Source organism: Delphinapterus leucas, chromosome 7 (genome assembly GCF_059928025.1).
Source record: "Delphinapterus leucas isolate spDelLeu-1000000601 "Yukka" chromosome 7, BTC_Dleu_Yukka2, whole genome shotgun sequence".
NCBI lineage: Eukaryota > Metazoa > Chordata > Mammalia > Artiodactyla > Monodontidae > Delphinapterus > Delphinapterus leucas.
The window spans coordinates 50,982,079-50,999,910 of NC_143135.1; the positions used below are offsets into that span (position 1 = coordinate 50,982,079).

Here is a 17,832-nt window from a genome sequence, read left to right on the forward strand (position 1 = left end):
ACAAAGTCCATTCTAACAACCTCCCTCAAAACATGAGTCTACTTTGAGTAAACCTCTGGATTTGGCTGCCGTTTTCTTTGCCAACATTCTTTTATTTCAGATTCAAAACCTGAGAAAACAGGAAATTACTCAGGAGAATCGATTTGGTCAAAGATGGTGCAGTTATTTAAAAAAAAAAAAAGCTATTCTGTTCCCACTCAGTATCCTAATATAGGTCATGCTCACGTTACTGAAAAGTATCACACAGGCACTGAATTACACAGCAGAGTTATTAGAGATGATTGAGTCTAATTTGACACTCAGCACTGTAATATCTTCTATAGTGGCCCACATGGCTGGCCACATGGCCTCTGCCAGCACACCTTCTAATGATGGTGTGTTCAGAATCTCTTGAGGCAGTCAAAGCTCCTGTTGGAGAGCTCTGGAGGTTAAGAAATTCTTTACTCTGTGCTAAAAATCAACCTTGTAAGGAATCTAACCCTGAACAGCTTCTAAACTAGTGGTCCTCGTTCCACCCTCACAGAACATGTCTGTTTCCTCTGCTCCAGCACAACTGTCCACAGATATGAAGATATCTGTTATTCTTCCTGAACTTTCTCTTGCTCAAATCCAGACTCAATTCCTTCAACTCTTCCCCATCCTGATTGTCCACCTTTGGTCAGACTTCAATTTACAAATCATCTTCCCTTAAAATAATTCCATTTTCTTCCTGCCTCGCTCACTCTTCCTTTTTTCCCTTGATTAAAAAAAAAAACAAAACTGAATTGACACCACAAGACCGGTAATAAGTGGTCAATGAAGGCCTAAAGTGACTTAATCCAGATTTCTTCATCATTATCCATCAGCATAGTTAGCATCTAGCACATGCTTACCGTGCCAAGCATGGTGCTAGGTTCTCTACATAGAGCTTACAGTCTAACAGGGAAGTAACATAGATTATTTATACTAATCTATAGGCAATATATATGATATATAATCAGAGAATGTTGGGGTATTCTAGAAATGCTGAGGAAGGAGTGAAGAACAGGTCTGGGACAGCTGGGAACAGCTTTTCAGAAGAAGAAAGATCTTAGCTGGCCTTGAACAATGAATAAGAGGAGTTTGTCAGAGGTGTGTGAGGGTAAGGACAAAGAAATATATATTCGTTTCATGCATGAAGGCATGAAAATGTATCCCATATCAGGCAAATGGCAAATAGTTCAGTGTGGTTGGAGGTTACAGTGAGTGGGGAAGAGTGGCAGGAAATGAAGGTTTAAAAAATACACTGGGGGGGCTTCCCTGGTGGCGCAGCGGTTGAGAGTCTGCCTGCCGATGCAGGGGACACGGGTTCGTGCCCCGGTCTGGGAAGATCCCACATGCCGCGGAGCGGCTGGGCCCGTGAGCCATGGCCGCTGAGCCTGCGCGTCCGGAGCCTGTGCTCCGCAACAGGAGAGGCCACAACAGTGAGAGGCCCACGTACCGCAAAAAAAACCCAACAACACTGGGGACAGATTGTGAAGAGATCTGAATGTCAGGCTAAGACATGGAATTTAAGAATCCATTGGAGGATTTTAAATTGGGGAGTTTCAAATTTGTGTTTTATAAAAACAACTACAGTAGCAATGTAGAAAGGGGTTCAGAGTGGGTGAGATCAGAGGAGGGACCAGATGGGAAGTTGGTGCAACAGCCCAAAGGCAAAGCTAAAACAGTAACAATGGGATAAAGAGAGTGGAATTACAAAGATGTTTAGGAGGCAGAGCTCACAAAACTTCATCCTGACAGCAAAATCATTTTTATTGCACTGAGCTGAAAGGCTAAAAGTAAAGATGGGAAACATTCTAACTGCAGGGTTTGTGGGCTTTCTTCCCTCTTTTCTTTAAATAGGCAGAAGGAAAGAAAATAAATTAAATGGACCCTTGAATGTTTTCGCTCCAGATAAAAAGCCTAAATCTGAATTCCTCTTACTAGTTGGGAGGCCTGGCTGCTAAGAGTGCTATACTGGTGGAAATGTAGGTCAGGGAGGCAGGCAGCAGTTCTGCAGTGCTGGCTCTGGAGCAGCCCACCAGACCTGAATCTGAGGAAGCCTGTACACTGGATTCAAGGCCCACCCACCCAGCCTCCCACTAGTGAGCCCCAGGGAAATATAAGGGTGTAAGTGAGGCATTGTTCTTAGTTGGGGCAAGGCAACTCCCCCGTGAGGTAACAAGAAAGGGGGCACTATCCTGTAATCAACTGTGCTCTGAGTTACGTTGTTGCATCTTCAGGGAGAACTCATCAATCAGGTGGAAGGCCACCAACCTGCAGGTCATTCACCTTGGCTGGGCCCTAGAAGAGAAAGGCTGCTAAAACCAGAGCAGGCCTAACTTGATATGTCTTCAGTGTAAAAACAATATCACAACAAAAAAAGATAAGAAAATTGGCTAGGTTAAAGCTAGTAATAAAATTGCTACTAAGTAAGCACATAAGGTAAGTGTGTTCTATTCCTCAGGGGGAAACATTCTTTTACAAATCTAAAAATATCACCAAAGTTCCCTATCTGCCAGTATGGGAGAAATTTTAATGGAAAGCAGATGGCCTATTCTGTCTCAACCACCACTCCAGGAGTATGCTGCTGCTCCCCCCGCCCCGCCACCATCTATAAGACAGATGGGAGGTGCTCAGCACTTTACAGACTGTTCGTGAATGATTCCTGCCCTCCCTGCATTTATCTTTTAAAAGAGATAAAAAAGCAAGATGAAATCTTGCAAACTGATGATTTGGTCCATGAATCCCTTTCCCTCCCAGATCAATTCACTCTTTCATTTCATTATTCTGTTTAACAAGATTTGGTAAAGGAAAGAATCTTGCTCAGATTCAATAAAATATATTGGGATACTTGTGTTTTCATGTGAAGAAAAAAAAATTAGATCCCCACCTCTCACTTCTCCAATTCCAGAAAGACCAAAGACCTAAATTAAACAAAGAAACAAAAACTTTAAAACTATTAGAAAAAAAAAAAAGGAGAATATCAGTTTGACCTTGGGATTAGAAAGTATCAATATTTCTTAGATGAGACCAAAAGGTTGATAAATTTAACTTATCAAAATTTAAATCTGTATGACAAGATGCTATAAACAGAGTTAAAAAGCAAGCACAGAGGGCTTCCCTGGTGGCACAGTGGTTGAGAGTCAGCCTACTGATGCAGGGGACACGAGTTCGTGCCCCAGTCTGGGAAGATCCCACATGCCACGGAGCGGCTGGGCCCGTGAGCCATGGCTGCTGAGCCTGTGCATCTGGAGCCTGTGCTCCGCAATGGGAGAGGCCACAACAGTGAGAGGCCCACATACCGAAAAAAAAAAAAAAAAAGCAAGCACAGAGTAAGAAATTTATCACACATTTAAAAAGAACTGGTATCCAGAATAAAGAACTTATATTAATCAGTAAGAAAATGAAAATAAGGCAAGAGAATCTAATCATGCAATTCATGGAAGAAATCACTCAAATGACTCGGGAGATGGAGGAGAAAAGAAAAAGATGTTCAACGACACTAGTAATCAGCAAAATGCAAGTAGATGGAATACAGTATCATTTCACACCTATCTGACTGACAAATATTTTGAAGTCTGACAATATCAAGTGTTAGGAAGGATCTGAAACAATGGGAATTAATAAAAGCATTCTGAAAGGCAATTTTGTAATACCAAATAAAGACATACAACCTAGCAGAATCTGTTTCTAAGTATATAAGCTTGGGGAACTGGAATTGGAGCTGGGCCTTGTGGAATAGGCAGGATTCTGACAGGCAAAGATAAAAGAACTGGCATTCCCAAATAAAAACAGTATAAGCAAGGCCATAGAGACAGGAAGCCATTTGAGGAATAGCCAGACTCTTTTCCAAAGTGGCTATACCATTTTTACACTCCTAGCATCAGTATATAAGAGTTTTAATTTCTCCATATCCTTTCCAACACTTGTTATTATCTGCCTTTTTAATTATAGCCATTCTAAGGGTGTTAAATAGAACCTTACTGTGGTTTTGATTTGCATTTCCCTGATGACTAATTATGTTGAACACCTTCTCATGTGTTTATTAGCCATCTTTATATCTTCTTTGGAGAACTATCTATTCAGATTCTTTGCATATTTCTTAATTGGGTTGTCTTTATTATCGACTTGTAAGAGTTCTTGACATATAAACATTGGTACAAGTCCCTTATCTGTCATGATTTGCAAATATTTTATCCCAAATATGTGGGTTGTCTTTTTGTTTTATTGATGGTGTCCTTTGAAGTACAAAAGTTTTAAATTTTGATTAAGTCCAATTTACCTATTTTTTCTTTGGCTTCTTGTGCTACTGGTATCATATGTAAGAAACCCTTGCCAAATCTAAGGTCACAAAGATTTACCTCCAAGTTTTCTTATAAGAGTTTTATAGTTCTAGCTCTTATATTTAGGTCTTTGAACCATTTTGAGTTAATTTTTGCATATGATGTGAAAGAGGGGTCCTATTTCATTCTTTCACATGTAGATATCTAGTTGTCCCAGCACCATATGTTGAAAAGACTGTTCTTTCCCCCACTGAATTGTTTTTGGTACCCTTGTTGAAAATCACTGACTGTAAATACGAGGGTTTATTTCTGGACACTCAATACTATTCCAGTGATCCATATGTCTACCCCTATGCCAAAAACACACTGTCTTGATTACCTGTAGCTTTCTAATAAGTTCTGGGAAATTGGGAAGTGTGGGTCCTCTGAATTTGTTCCTGTTCAAGACTGTTTTGGCTAATATGGGTCCTTTGAATTTCCATGTGAAGTTTAGGAACAGCTTGTCAAAATATGCAAACAAGTCAGCTGGGATTCTGATAGGGACTGTGTTGAATCTGTAGATCAATTTGGGGAGTATTACCATCTTAAAAATATTAAATCTTTCAATCCATGAACATGGGATATTTTTCTAATTATTTACATCTTTAATTTCTTTCAAGAATGTTTTGTAGTTTTCAGAGTTTATGTTTTATGCGTCTTTTGTTAAATTGATTCCTATTTTTTTTGTTTTGATGCTATTGTAAACAGAATTGTTTTCATAATTTCATTTTTGGATTATTTATTACAACTGTACAGAAATATGATTGATTTTTATATATTGATCTTATATCCTGCAACCTTGCTGAACTCATTTACTAGTTCTAATAGTTTCTGCATGGATTCCTCAGAATTTTCTCTATGCAAGATCGTGTCATCTGCAAATACAGATAGTTTACTTCTTCCATTCCAATCTGGATGACTTTTATTTCATTTTCTTGCCCAACTGCCCTGGTTAGAACCTCCAGCACAATGTTCAATAGAAGTGGTGAGACCTGAAATCCTTGCCTGTTCACAATATTATGGGAAAAGGATTCAGTCTTTTTCTATTAAGTATGATGACAGCCATGGGTTTTTCGTAAATGTCCTGTATCAGGTTGAGGAAGTTCCTTCTACTCCTAGTTTGTTGGAGTTTTTGTTCATTTCTTTGTTACTTTAAATCACAAAAGGGTATTAGAGTTTGTCAAAAGCTTTTTCTGTGTCTATTGAGATGATTTTTTTTTTAAACATTGCTTTTTTTTTTTTTAATTGGGTTATTTACTTTTTTTTGTTGTTTTTTTTGTTTTTTTTTTGGTGTGGACCATTTTTAAAGTCTTTATTGAATTTATTACAATATTGCTTGTGTTTTATGTTTTGGTTTTTTGGCTGCGAGGCCAGTAGGATCTTAATTCCCCAACCAGGGATCAAACCTACACCCCCTGCATTGGAAGGCGAAGTCCTAACCACTGGACTGCCAGGGAAGTCCCTGTTGGGTTATTTATTTATTTTGCGGTACGCGGGCCTCTCACTGTTGTGGCCTCTCCCACTGCAGAGCACAGGCTCCGGATGCACAGGCTCAGCGGCCACGGCTCATGGGCCTAGCCGCTCTGTGGCATGTGGGATCTTCCCGGACCGGGGCACGAACCCGCGTCCCCTGCATCAGCAGGCGGACTCTCAACCACTGCACCACCAGGGAAGCCCCTTTTCTTCATTTTTAATGTTGGCATTTATAGCTATAAATTTCCTTCTAAGTATACTTTAGCTACATCCCATAAATTTTGGTATGGTGTGTTTTACTCATCTCCAAGTATTTTCTAATTTCCCTTGTGATTTCTTCTTTGACCCATTGATTATTCAGGAGTGTGTTATTTTTCACTAAATTGTAAATTTCTCAAATTTCTTTTTATTACTAATTTATAACTTCATTCCATTGTGACTGGAGAACATACTCTGTATGAGTTCAATCCTCTAAATGTACTGAGAGTTGTCTTATGGCCCAGCATACTGACTATCCTGGAGAATGTTTCATGTGTACTAGAGACAACTAAATTCTGTTGTTGGCGTGTCCTACAGATATCTGTTAGGTATAGTTTGTTTCACATATTTTGGGATTCTATTGTTAGGTGTATATATGTTTATAATTGTTATACCTTCATGAATGATTGACTCTTTTATTATTATTATAAAATGTCCCTCTTTAACTCTAGTAACATTTTTTGTTGTTGTTTTAAAGTCTATTCTGTCTGATAATGTAGCATAGCCACCCTAGCTTTCTTAACATTAATGGTAGTTATTACTATAAAACAATTACCTACAGCAACAGTAATTTATAATTAATATAAACATAATGATAGCTTAATTCAATGAATATTTAATGAGTAACTAACTGCCTGCTCTCTTCCAGGCACAGGAGGTTCTTGACTTTTATACTTAAGGAGCTCACAGTCTAGAAAGACATGAAATTAATGAACAACTTCTTCAGAGAACAGGAAGCCAAAAGGAGCAGGGGAATAATAACTCAAGGTCAACACTTCTTTCTTTGGGGGAAAACACTGCTTTCTTTCCTACCGAAGTGGGAAATAATTTTGTGATCCAGGCAAGTAAATCAGCCACAAGCAAAGAGCAAATCAGTTTAATGTGCATGATTCTTGCCCAGACAAGATTTAATCCATTTGCTTTTTGTACCGACACCACATATAATGTATCAGAGGTAGACACACTGCTTGTGTTCCCTTTAAAACCCAGAGAGGCCTTGCCTGACAGTCTGGTGGAGTGGGAAGTACACTGGAATTGGATTTATATTCCAGTAAACCTAAGCTCTAGTCTTAGCTTTGCCACTTACAAGCAGTAAAAACTTGTACACACTTATTGACTTTTCTTAGTCTTTCTTCATCTGTAAAATCAATTTTTTAATAAAAATTTCTACCTCATACAACTGTTATAAGGATTCAATGAAATTACAAATGGTAAAGTTGTAAAGTATTTTACTTCTTATCTATTATTACATGGGGTTCTGCGGACCCTTGTTTTCTAAAGCTTCAGAGAAAATTTGGTATAGGCGAGTCCAATTTTTTTCGTCCAGTTTTATTGAGATATAATTGACTTATAATAAGTTATTGACTTATATAACTGACTTATAATTGACTTATAATAATAACTTATAATAATAAGTTTAAGGTGTACAGCATAATGATTTGACTTACATACATCATGAAATGGTTATCACGATAAGTTTAGTGAACATCCATAATCTCATATAGATATAAAATCAAATAGAAAAATATATTTTTTATTTGTGATGAGGACGCAGGATTTGCTCTTAGTAAATTTCATATATAAAATACAGCAGTGTTAATTATATTTATCATGTTGTACATTATGTTCCTAGTACTTATTTATCTTATAACTGAAAGTTAATTTTGTTTTTAGAAGTCAAATCTGGCTTTGTTAGCAAAGAAGCTGAGACCCAAAGTAAGCCAGTCCAAAGCTGACTACATAGGTAACATAGGAGGTTTGAGGATACCTCTTCCTTTCTAAAAAGCTCGAAGGAATTGTTAGACTTCAACTATCATTGTTCTAAAAAAGAAAATTTGCTATAAACCAAGTAGGCAAGGGGAGAAGATCCCTTTTGTTTTCTCTGAGGATCTCTGCTGTCTCTTCATAACTCATAAGGAGAAAAATCCCCCTGTTCCATCTGGTCCGTCCAAAGGGTTGACCAGTCACAACAGATCATCCAAATTAAATTCTCTGAGGCTCAGTTCATTCACCTACAAAGCAAGAACAATCTCTCCCACACTGGCAACCTGTCCCAGACTCTTCCTGCCATGACAGAGGGCTACTCATTAGAAAGGGCAGCCAGATCAAAGGAGTCTTTCCCTCAGCCCCATCTCATAATTCTCTGATGTGACCCTGTCCCCTCCCCTCCTCTTCTCTCTCCCTCCCTCCCTCCCTCCTTTTCTTCCTTCCTTTCTCTTCTCCTTCACTTCTCCCTTTGAAATTTACCGAGAATCTACTCTGTACCCATCTTTGTGCTAGGCTCTGGGGATATAATGATGACTAATAAAACAATGGCTACTAATGTTTTAGTACCTAATGAGAGCCTAACTACATACCAGGTGTTTATATATACATATTCATTCTTGGAAATAAAGAGGCAGCATAAAGTAAGTAGAAAGAGAACTAGATTGGCTGCCAAAGTTTTGGTTTCTACTTCCAATTTTGATATTTGTCCATCCATCTATTTACCCAAAAAATATTTAGACAATATTCATGGTATGCCAGGGGCAAGCTGGGTACTAGTAAATCAGATACTGAATTCACTGTGAACTGTAATAAGTTCTTTCCTTAGGCACTTATAAGACCTCAGATTCCTCATCTGAGAATAAGATTGTATTTGATGACCTCTAATGAAATTATAGCTCTAAAACATAATGACAGCCACCATCTGGACTGAGAATATAGATAGATAAGATGAGCAGAAGATGGGCTGGAGAGATCTGAATGGTCAGGTCATAAAAATCTCCTATTGCAAGCTAAGAAGTTTCGACTTTATCCAAAGGACAGTGAAGAATCATTAAAGGGTTTTAAGCACTTGAGTGATGTGGTCAAATTTTCAAGTTAGAAAAATGATTTTAGTTGATTTGTAAAGAACGCATTGGGGAGAAGGTATGTGATAGGAGTCAGAAAGACCAGTTGGGGGGCAGTGTAAATAATCCAAGAAAGAGTAAGAATGGCCTGAATGATAAAGGGTGGGAAGGATGGGGAAGAAAGATGTAATCTGAGGAACATAAAGGTATTTATTTATTTACTTATTTATTTATTTTAAAAGGGAAAACTTGACTATTTAGTTGTTTTTTGTTTTTTTGGTTTTTTTTGGCTGCATTGGGTCTTCGTCGCTGCGCATGAGCTTTCTCTAGTTGCAGTGAGTGGGGGCTACTCTTCGTTGTGGTTCGCAGGCTTCTCATTGTGGTGGCTTCTCTTGTTGCGGAGCACGGGCTCTAGGCACGTGGACTTCAGCAGTTGTGGCACACGGGCTCAGTAGTAGCATGACCTTGGGAAAGCTCATCCCCAGTCATTTTATTTGGAAAATAAGGGCTATCTCTCCAGACTTGTTATAAGAAATATATAGGGGAAAAACCCACAAAAGTTCTTTGCAAAGAACAAAGTACAAATGTCAGTTAGTCTTAAAACCTCCACCAGGTGATCCTTAACAGAGAAGGGTGAAAGGTACAGGGCCTGGGTCACTGCAGAGAAAGACTTTTTTTTTTTTATTTAAACCTTACTGATATATCAGATTATTCATCGTATTTGCAGGCTGTCAGCTTAATTATTGAGGTCCTCTAGCTGATAAACTGCCGTGTCAAATACAAATCTGCTTTTTTTTAACTTTTTTTATTTAAATTTATTTTTGGCTACATTGGGTCTTCGTTGCTACGCAAGGGCTTTCTCTAGTTATGGCAAGTGGGGGTTACTCTTTGTTGTGGTGCGTGGGCTTCTCATTGCGGTGGCTTCTCTTGTTGTGGTGCACAGGCTTCAGTAGTTGCAGCACACGGGCTCAGTAGTTGTGGCATGTGGGCCCTAGAGCACATGGGCTTCAGTAGTTGTGGTGCGCAGGCTCGGCAGTTGTGGCTCACAGGCTCTAGAGCGCAGGCTCAGTAGTTGTGGTGCATGGGCTTAGCTGCTCCACAGCACGTGGCGTCTTCCTGGGTCAGGGATGAAAACTGTGTCCCCTGCACTGGCAGGTGGATTCTTAACCACTGTGCCACCAGGGAAGCCCCCAGATCTGCTTCTTAAATTGACTTTATTTTTTTAAGTAAAGAAAGCATTCTAGGGGAAAACAAACTGATGAAAAACACTAGTGAAGTATATGAACAGATCGATTTCCTAGCTTTGCAACCTTGAGGGTCATGTCTTTTGTGGGAGGTATATGAAGTATTTAACATGTTTGCTGCATGCTGAAGCTAGAAAATGCATTTAGGGCTCAGAACAGGAGTGGGGAGAGCATGTGAGCTGGTCTGGGCCAGCAGAAGATTGGGAAGTGGCCAGGACAGGATGTTGACAAGCAAGGTTTTCAAGGATAAAACCTTGGTTGTTACTTTGTGGGAAGACCTAGGTACAAGACCTAGCTCCAACACTTTCCTCAAACACTCCTCTATCTTCTCACCTATAAAATAATGGGTTAGTATAAGGGAGTCCATCTGTTCTCACATTTCAGAATTCTTTTCTAATTGGGTTTTTGAAACTTCACAAGTCAATGGTTGGCCCTGTTACATTTATTACTCTCAGCTGTCTTGTAAAGAAGGCATTCCTAGTCCTTTTTCTTTTTGCAAAGGATACACTGAGGTCCAGAAAGTTTAATAATTTATCTGATGTCACATAGTTTTTAAGTGGCAGAATCAGGTCTATAATCTAAGTCACTAACTCCATATCCCATATTCTTTCCCCTACAGAGGTATACTCATTGCTGTGCATTGTGATAACCATTAACTGAGTGTCAACTATAAGTCTGGTGCCAGAAGCTTTATAAACATGGACCCATGAACCAACCATCTGTATAGATCATTATCCCATTTCACAGTTGAGGAAACTGAGATTCAGAAAGGTTAAATAACTCACTCAAGCTCACGCAGCTAATTAGTGGCAGAGCCTAGATTCTACTCCAGATCTGATAGGTTCCAAAACCTGTCCTCTCTTCAGCACATATACCAGACCTCTGGTGATCCTTGGACACTCTCACTATTAGAATATTTTAAGAAAGAAAAGAAAAATAGAGAATGTTTTGGTCTTGACTTCATTTCAAACTTCTAGCAGAGAAACATTTCTGAGGCCTTTCAGAAAAAGAAATGTCCAGTCTGTAAAAAGCCCATTGTCATGGTGAATCTATGTGAAGCATATTCAAGTGTTCACTGTACTATCTTTATTGTCAGCTAGAGCTGCCACAACAAAATACCATAGACTGGGTGGCTTAAACAACAGAAATTTCTTTCTCACAATTCTGGAGGCTGGAAGTATGTGATCAGGGTGCCAGCCTGGTTGAGTTATAGTGAGGACTCTCTCTTCCTGGTTTGCTGATGGCAGCCTTCTTCCTGTGTCCTCCCAGGCAGAGAGAAAACTCTGGTATCTCCTCCTCTTCTTATAAGCATACTAATCCCACTACGAAGGCCCCACCCTCATGACCTCATCTAAACCTAATTATCTCCCAAAGGCCCCATCTCCAAATACTATGACATTGCGGGTTAGAGCTTCAACATATGAATCTGGGGGGACATAAACATTCATTCTACAACTCTATCTACACATTCAGTTATTTGAAAGTATATGAACAGATTATATTCTCTAAATTCACTTTTCCAAGGTGTTCAAGGAGCTAGTTATAACCACTTCATAGGATTACTGCAAGTATAAAAATAAATAGTCTGGGGCTTCTCTGGTGGCGCAGTGGTTGAGAGTCTGCCTGCCGATGCAGGGGACAAGGGTTTGTGCCCCAGTCCGGGAAGATCCCACATGCTGCGGAGCTGCTAGGCCCATGAGCCATGGCTGCTGAGCCTGCGCGTCTGGAGCCTGTTTTCCGCAACAGGAGAGGCCACAGCAGTGAGAGGCCTGTGTACCACAATAAATAAATAAATAAATAAATACATAATAAATAAATAAATAGTCTGTAAAACACTGAGCTCAATTTTTGGCACACAGTAAGTGCTCAGTAAAAGAGCTTTTAAAAGGAGAGAGAGAGAACGCTGTCAATTGGCTAGAAGACAACTGTTCATTGGAATACATTGTATTGCTGTGATATTGTGACATAATAAGTATATATTTGGTCTTCATCCCTGTTCCTGGCACAGGGGTCCTAAAAACCCTTGAAATTTCCTAAGTGGTAAGAGCAATAAAGATATCTTTTTGTTGTTGTTGTTGTTTTGTCCACGCTGCATGGTATGCAGGATCCTACGGCCTGACCAGGGATCAAACCCCTGCCCCTGCATTGGAAGTGCAGAGTCCTAACCACTTGACTGCCAGGGACTTCCCAAAGGATGTCTTGATATTCATGACAAACCCCTTTCAACCACACCCGAGTTTATGTTAATAAGGTAACTTTTGGAAAGCACCTAAGGATGGGGGCTAGTTGCCAAGGAGACCAAGCATGTTATTGAAGATCTGAAACTTTCAGTCCCACCCCTCCTCTTGACCTCTGGGGAGAGGAGAGGGGCTGCAAGTTGAATCAATCAGCAATGGCCAACCATACCTATGTACTGAAGCCAACATAAAAACCAAAAAGGACGAGAGCTTCTAGGTTGGTGAACATGTGGAGGTGCTGGGAGAGTGGCACCCTCTAGAGCAGCGGTCCCCAACCTTTTCGGCATGAGGGACAAGTTTCATGGAAGACAATTTTTCCACGGACGGGGGGTGGGGTGTTCAGGCGGTAATGAGAGCAATGTGGGGGATGGTTCAGGCGTTAATGCGAGCTATGGGGAGTGACAGATGAAGCTTTTGCTCGCTGGCCTGCAACTCACCTCCTGCTGTGAGGCCCGGTTCCTAACAGGCCTGGACCTGTAGTTGTCCATGGCCCGGGGGTTGGAGACCCCTGCTCTAGAGGATCCACATTCCTTTCTGCATACATTGCCCTATGCATCTCTTCCATCTGCCTGTTCTTGAGCTACATCCTTTTATAATAAACCAATAATCTAGTGAGTAAACTGGTTTCCTAAGTTCTATGAGCTGCTCTGGCAAAGTAATTGAACCCAAGGAGGGGGGTTATGGGAACCTCTGATTTATAGCCAATCAGTCAGAAGCACAGGTCACAACCTGGACTTGTGATTGGCATCCGAAATGAGGACAGTTTTGCGGGGCTGAGCTCTCAACCTCTGAAATGACGTTATCTCCAGGTAGACAGTGTCAGAATTGAGTTGAACTGTAGGACACCCAGCTGGTGTCAGAGAACAGCTTGGTGTGCGGAAAGAACCCGCACATTGGAATTAGTGTCAGAATTATAACTGCAAAGCTGTATTTTATTTCCCTCTTACATTTCAGAGAGAATTTAAAATCAGGAATTTTCCCAACTTCTCTATTCCCTGTGTCCACCACCCCATTACCCCTGAAGCACATGACAGCACAATGGACTTGACCCTCCACTTCTAGTGCCCCCTTCCCAGTCTACCCCAAATTGCTGGCCAGGAGCAGGCTCCTAGCTCCTCAAAGGTGAGGCTCCCTAGTCCTAGAAACTGAAAAGAAAACCCTCTCCCCTAGCTTATCACTGGAAGCAGTGAAAGAAGCACATATTTTAAGACAAATCAGCTTGCTATAACAGAAAGCATATCACTTTGATATCATAAAGATCCGAGTTCAAATCTTTCTTCATCCTTCAGAAGCTACATATACTGGCCAAGTAATACAACCTGAATTAAACTACCAGTTACCTAGCTAAAAGAAGAGTACTATGGGGTTTATGATTAATAAGATTATAATTAACATATATAAAGTACCTAGTATGTGCTTGCCAAATGGTAATTAACACTCTTTAACATAACCATTATTGTTACTAACAATAATAACAAATGTTTACTCTAAAGCATTGTATTTGGCATTTGCTTACAGATTATCTCACTTGGATCTTTATTTCTTGCAATGTGGAGGAAAAGATAACCTGAAAATCTGCCTACTCCGTAACACTTAGAAAAGCTGGATAAAAAGTATAGCAAACAGTTTATGTTATATAACAAACACAGGCAGACTTGAGATTTTAGGAAAGAAAAAATCTCCAGGGTCAAAAAATGAAATGAAAAATCAGGAACTCTCACAGTGAACTGATACTGGGATGCTCTGGGAAGGTTTTTCGGTCTGGGCAATCAAAGGGCTTGCTTTTCATAGCTATGGAGGGGATGGGAGATGAGGCTCTGGGCCTTGGAGAAGCCAAGAGCTGGAACTCAAATTCCCCTGCATAAAGCTGAGAATTTAGAGAAGTCATAAGTCAGTTTAAAAGAAAAAAAATTTGTCTGAAAAGTACAGAGACAACAGGAAGCTAAGGGTAAAAAAGAAAGTTTCCTGAAGAATTTGAAACCTTGGCCTGTGTGAAGTTTGAATGTATTCTACTTATGTGGAGTTTATACTATCTGTGTAGTCTTAGAATCCCAGCAGAAAAATTAACTGAAAACATAGTTCCAGGGACTTTCCTGGTGGCACAGTGGTTAAAAATGCGCCTGCCAATGCAGGGGACGCAGGTTCCATCCCTGGTCTGGGAAGATCCCACATGCAGCAGAGCAACTAAGCCCGCGAGCCACCACTACTGAGCCCACATGCTGCAGCTACTGAAAGCCGCGCACCTAGAGCCCATGCTCCACAACAAGAGAAGCACCGCAATGAGAAGCCCATGCACCATAACGAAGAGTAGTTCCTGCTCGCCGCAACTAGAGAAAGCCTGAGCGTAGAAACGAAGACTCAACTCAGCCAAAAAACCCCATAGTTCCAGGCTGATACTGATCTTCACTGATTAGTAGAAACAAAGACAATCTTCCCTCTCTCCCTATGGAGTACTAATTATCTCATTTAATTCTCATAACTATCCTGTGAAATAGATAATATGATCTCAATTTATAAAATAAATTTAAATTCAGGGAGGCTAAGCAACTTGTCCAAAGTCATCTAGCAATTATCTGAAAGAGCTTTAAGAATCCGCCTGTCAATGCAGGTGACACAGGATTGAGCCCTGGTCCGGGAAGATCCCACATGCCCCATAGCAACTAAGTCTGTGTGCCACAACTACTGAGCCTGTGCTCTAGAGCCCGCAAGCCACAACTAGTGAAGCCCGCGTGCCTAGAGCCTGTGCTCCGCAACAAGAGAAAGCCACCGAATAAGAAGCCTGCGCACCGCAACAAAGAGTAGCCCCCGCTCACCGCACCTAGAGAAAGCCCGCACGCAGCAACAAAGACCCAACGCAGCCCAAAATCAATAAATACATTAATTAATTAAAAAAAAAAGCTTGCCCAAGGCCAAGTAAGGGAGAGAATTCTCCTTGGAAAAGTGCTGTCTGAGCTCAGAGCTGAGATCTTAAAGGATAAGGTGAAGTTGTCAGGGGACAATGGCATACTAGACAGAGGGACAACATACACAAAGGCAGTGCAGTAGGAAACAGCATGGTATGCAGTCAGGAAAAAGATCAGCCTTCAGAATCAGCAGACCTGGGTTCAAATATCTATTTTTGTTTGTGGCCTCTTGCTGAAACTGTAGTTTCTCATCTGTGCAATGGTGATAATAAACCACACCCTGTACAACTACTTCTAAGATTAAAGTTAAACATGATATATAAAAGTGCCCAGCGCAGGGCTAGGCCCATGGTAGGTACTCAGTGATAAATAAATGTTACCTCCCTTCCTTTCTCCTAGTTGGCAATTCAACAGACCATGGTCTTAAGAATGTCATTTCCATCTGCACTAGACCCCAGACATGTCTCCCTTCTACAAGTTCCCAAGCTTTACTAGGGCTTTTGGAGGCACAGTATACCAAAAGTCATTCAAAATGTTATGAGATAACATCCTTAACCACCACTTCTCAAAATGAGAGCCATTCACACACCACTCACCTGTGTAGGCCATGTTCTTAGGGTTGCCATAAGGAGCCCCAGGCTGCACGGGGCTATAAACAGGGTTCATTGTGGACAACTGAGAATCCTACGGAGACACAAACAAACAAACAAAAAACAGCATTGATTAATGATTGCTCATTCTCCCTGACAACTTCTGATCTATAATCTTCAGGTTACACTCATAGAGAAGCAACATGGTACAGTAGAAAGAGGACTACAAAAAAGCCATTTGTTTGTATTTGGCCCTATGCTAGACACTTTTCCCATTGTACACATGAAGATACTGAGAGGCAGAGAGGTGACACAATTTGCCTAATGTCAACCCCGGCCTTTTGATTCTCAGTTCAGTACTAGTCCCACTATCCCACAGATGCCTCTACCATGAGTGTACTGTGTGGCATTGGCCAAGTCCCACCCCCTCTCTGGGCTTCAGTGTCCTGATGTAAAATCAATTACTTTAGGCTCTCTGAGGCCCTTTCTAATTCTAAGGATGCTAGTCTAGGAGCTGGGAAAGGATGCAATTCTACTCCTCACCAGGGGAGCCCGAGTACCTGGTGATAAACACACAGACTGCTGGAAGAGCAGCAAGTGTGTCACCCACCTTTTGCACTTACAGAGGACAGGATACTAGTTACTAGCAGTTTTGGAAAAAAACGGGAATTTACTGCCATTGATCATTTTAATGCAAACAAGGAAACATAGCCAAGATCTCTTTCAAAGCTTATTCAAGGGAAAGAAACTTGGAAATTTCTGTGCAATAAGTATCACCGGCACAAGTGATCTGTTAATTATCTTAATAAAGCACGGTCTCCATTCTGATTAATGGAAAATCTGTCATTAAGCTCTATTACCCAGCCAATTTGTCCCACCTTGTTTAGGGAACCAGCTCTGACACACAGGCCAACACATGTTTGAAAATGTCTCCGAACTATTATTTACACGTCATAAAAAATCAAACAATTCCCTCCTAACTAGGCTCACATGATAGATGGGCAATTTTTTAGGTCATTAACTTCTCTCATAGCACCTCAGGATAGGAAACAAGTCAAACATTGAAGACAGGCTGTTAAAGTCAACAGCTGGCTTGATGACGATTGCTCTGAGATTAATTACTCTGTCCAGGGTTCTGGAATGAGAGGTGGAGGAAAGATGGGTTCCCAAAGAGAGGAAGGTGGGGCAGTCAAACAGACAAAAAAGGAAATGATGTTGGTCAAATTCAGAGGATAGAACTTGAAATGTACCCAATGCGCAGTGCTGCCAAATCATCCCAGGGCAAGAGGCTAGATGAAACTACCACCAGGTGACAAACTGAAACTAGAACAATTCGAGGATAAAAGTTACAGGAGATATACACATTCCAGCACAATTTAAGGAAAAGACACGCAGCCAGAGTTATCCAAGAATATACTCTCTCTAAATATAAGCACTCTCCTGGCAAGGTGCTAAGAAAATTAAGAGAGTTCACAGATGTTAAAATACACTGCAAACTATAAAGTGGCATGCAGATGTAAATGATGACGGTGATTGCCTTGGATCTCTCTTCCACCCGACCGGTTCTCTGCTAAATAAGCCAGAGTAAGGAAGGCTGTGCTAAGCAGCACAACGGGCCCTGTAAACATCCGAGCACTCTCCTACGGAGAAGGTACTCTGTGCTGCTCATTGGACAAAGTTAGAAACTGCTTTTCATAACCAAAGAAACTCATCAGTTTTGAAACTGGTCTCCTGATGCTCCAAAATGAGGGCCACAGTCTCAGGAGACCATGCCTGAGTAGCACTCCACAACAGCATGGATTCCAATCTCAATTAATGACTGGCAGAAATGAGATCTGCCAGGGGTTCAGAATTTGGAATAAGAATAAGACAGCTACTTCTGGGGAGTGGCTCACAGGCAGACAGGGTTCCTGGCTTCCACGAGAAGGTTAGCCTTTTACAATAGAATCCACACACTGTCAGGGACAGGCT

At 40.8% G+C, this 17,832-nt stretch overlaps 1 protein-coding gene across 5 annotated transcripts in view; it reads right to left on the minus strand.

The window, feature by feature from the left end:
* FAM168A (family with sequence similarity 168 member A) overlaps positions 1-17,832 on the minus strand; it is a 202,009-nt gene that overhangs the window by 33,220 nt on the left and 150,957 nt on the right. For all 5 annotated transcript variants that reach the window (XM_089915298.1, XM_089915300.1, XM_022593770.3 and 2 more), the window contains one exon: positions 15,868-15,955. In XM_089915298.1, coding sequence (XP_089771424.1) covers positions 15,868-15,937 — 70 coding nt within the window. In that variant the 5' untranslated portion in view covers positions 15,938-15,955. The remainder of the gene's footprint in view (positions 1-15,867; positions 15,956-17,832) is intronic.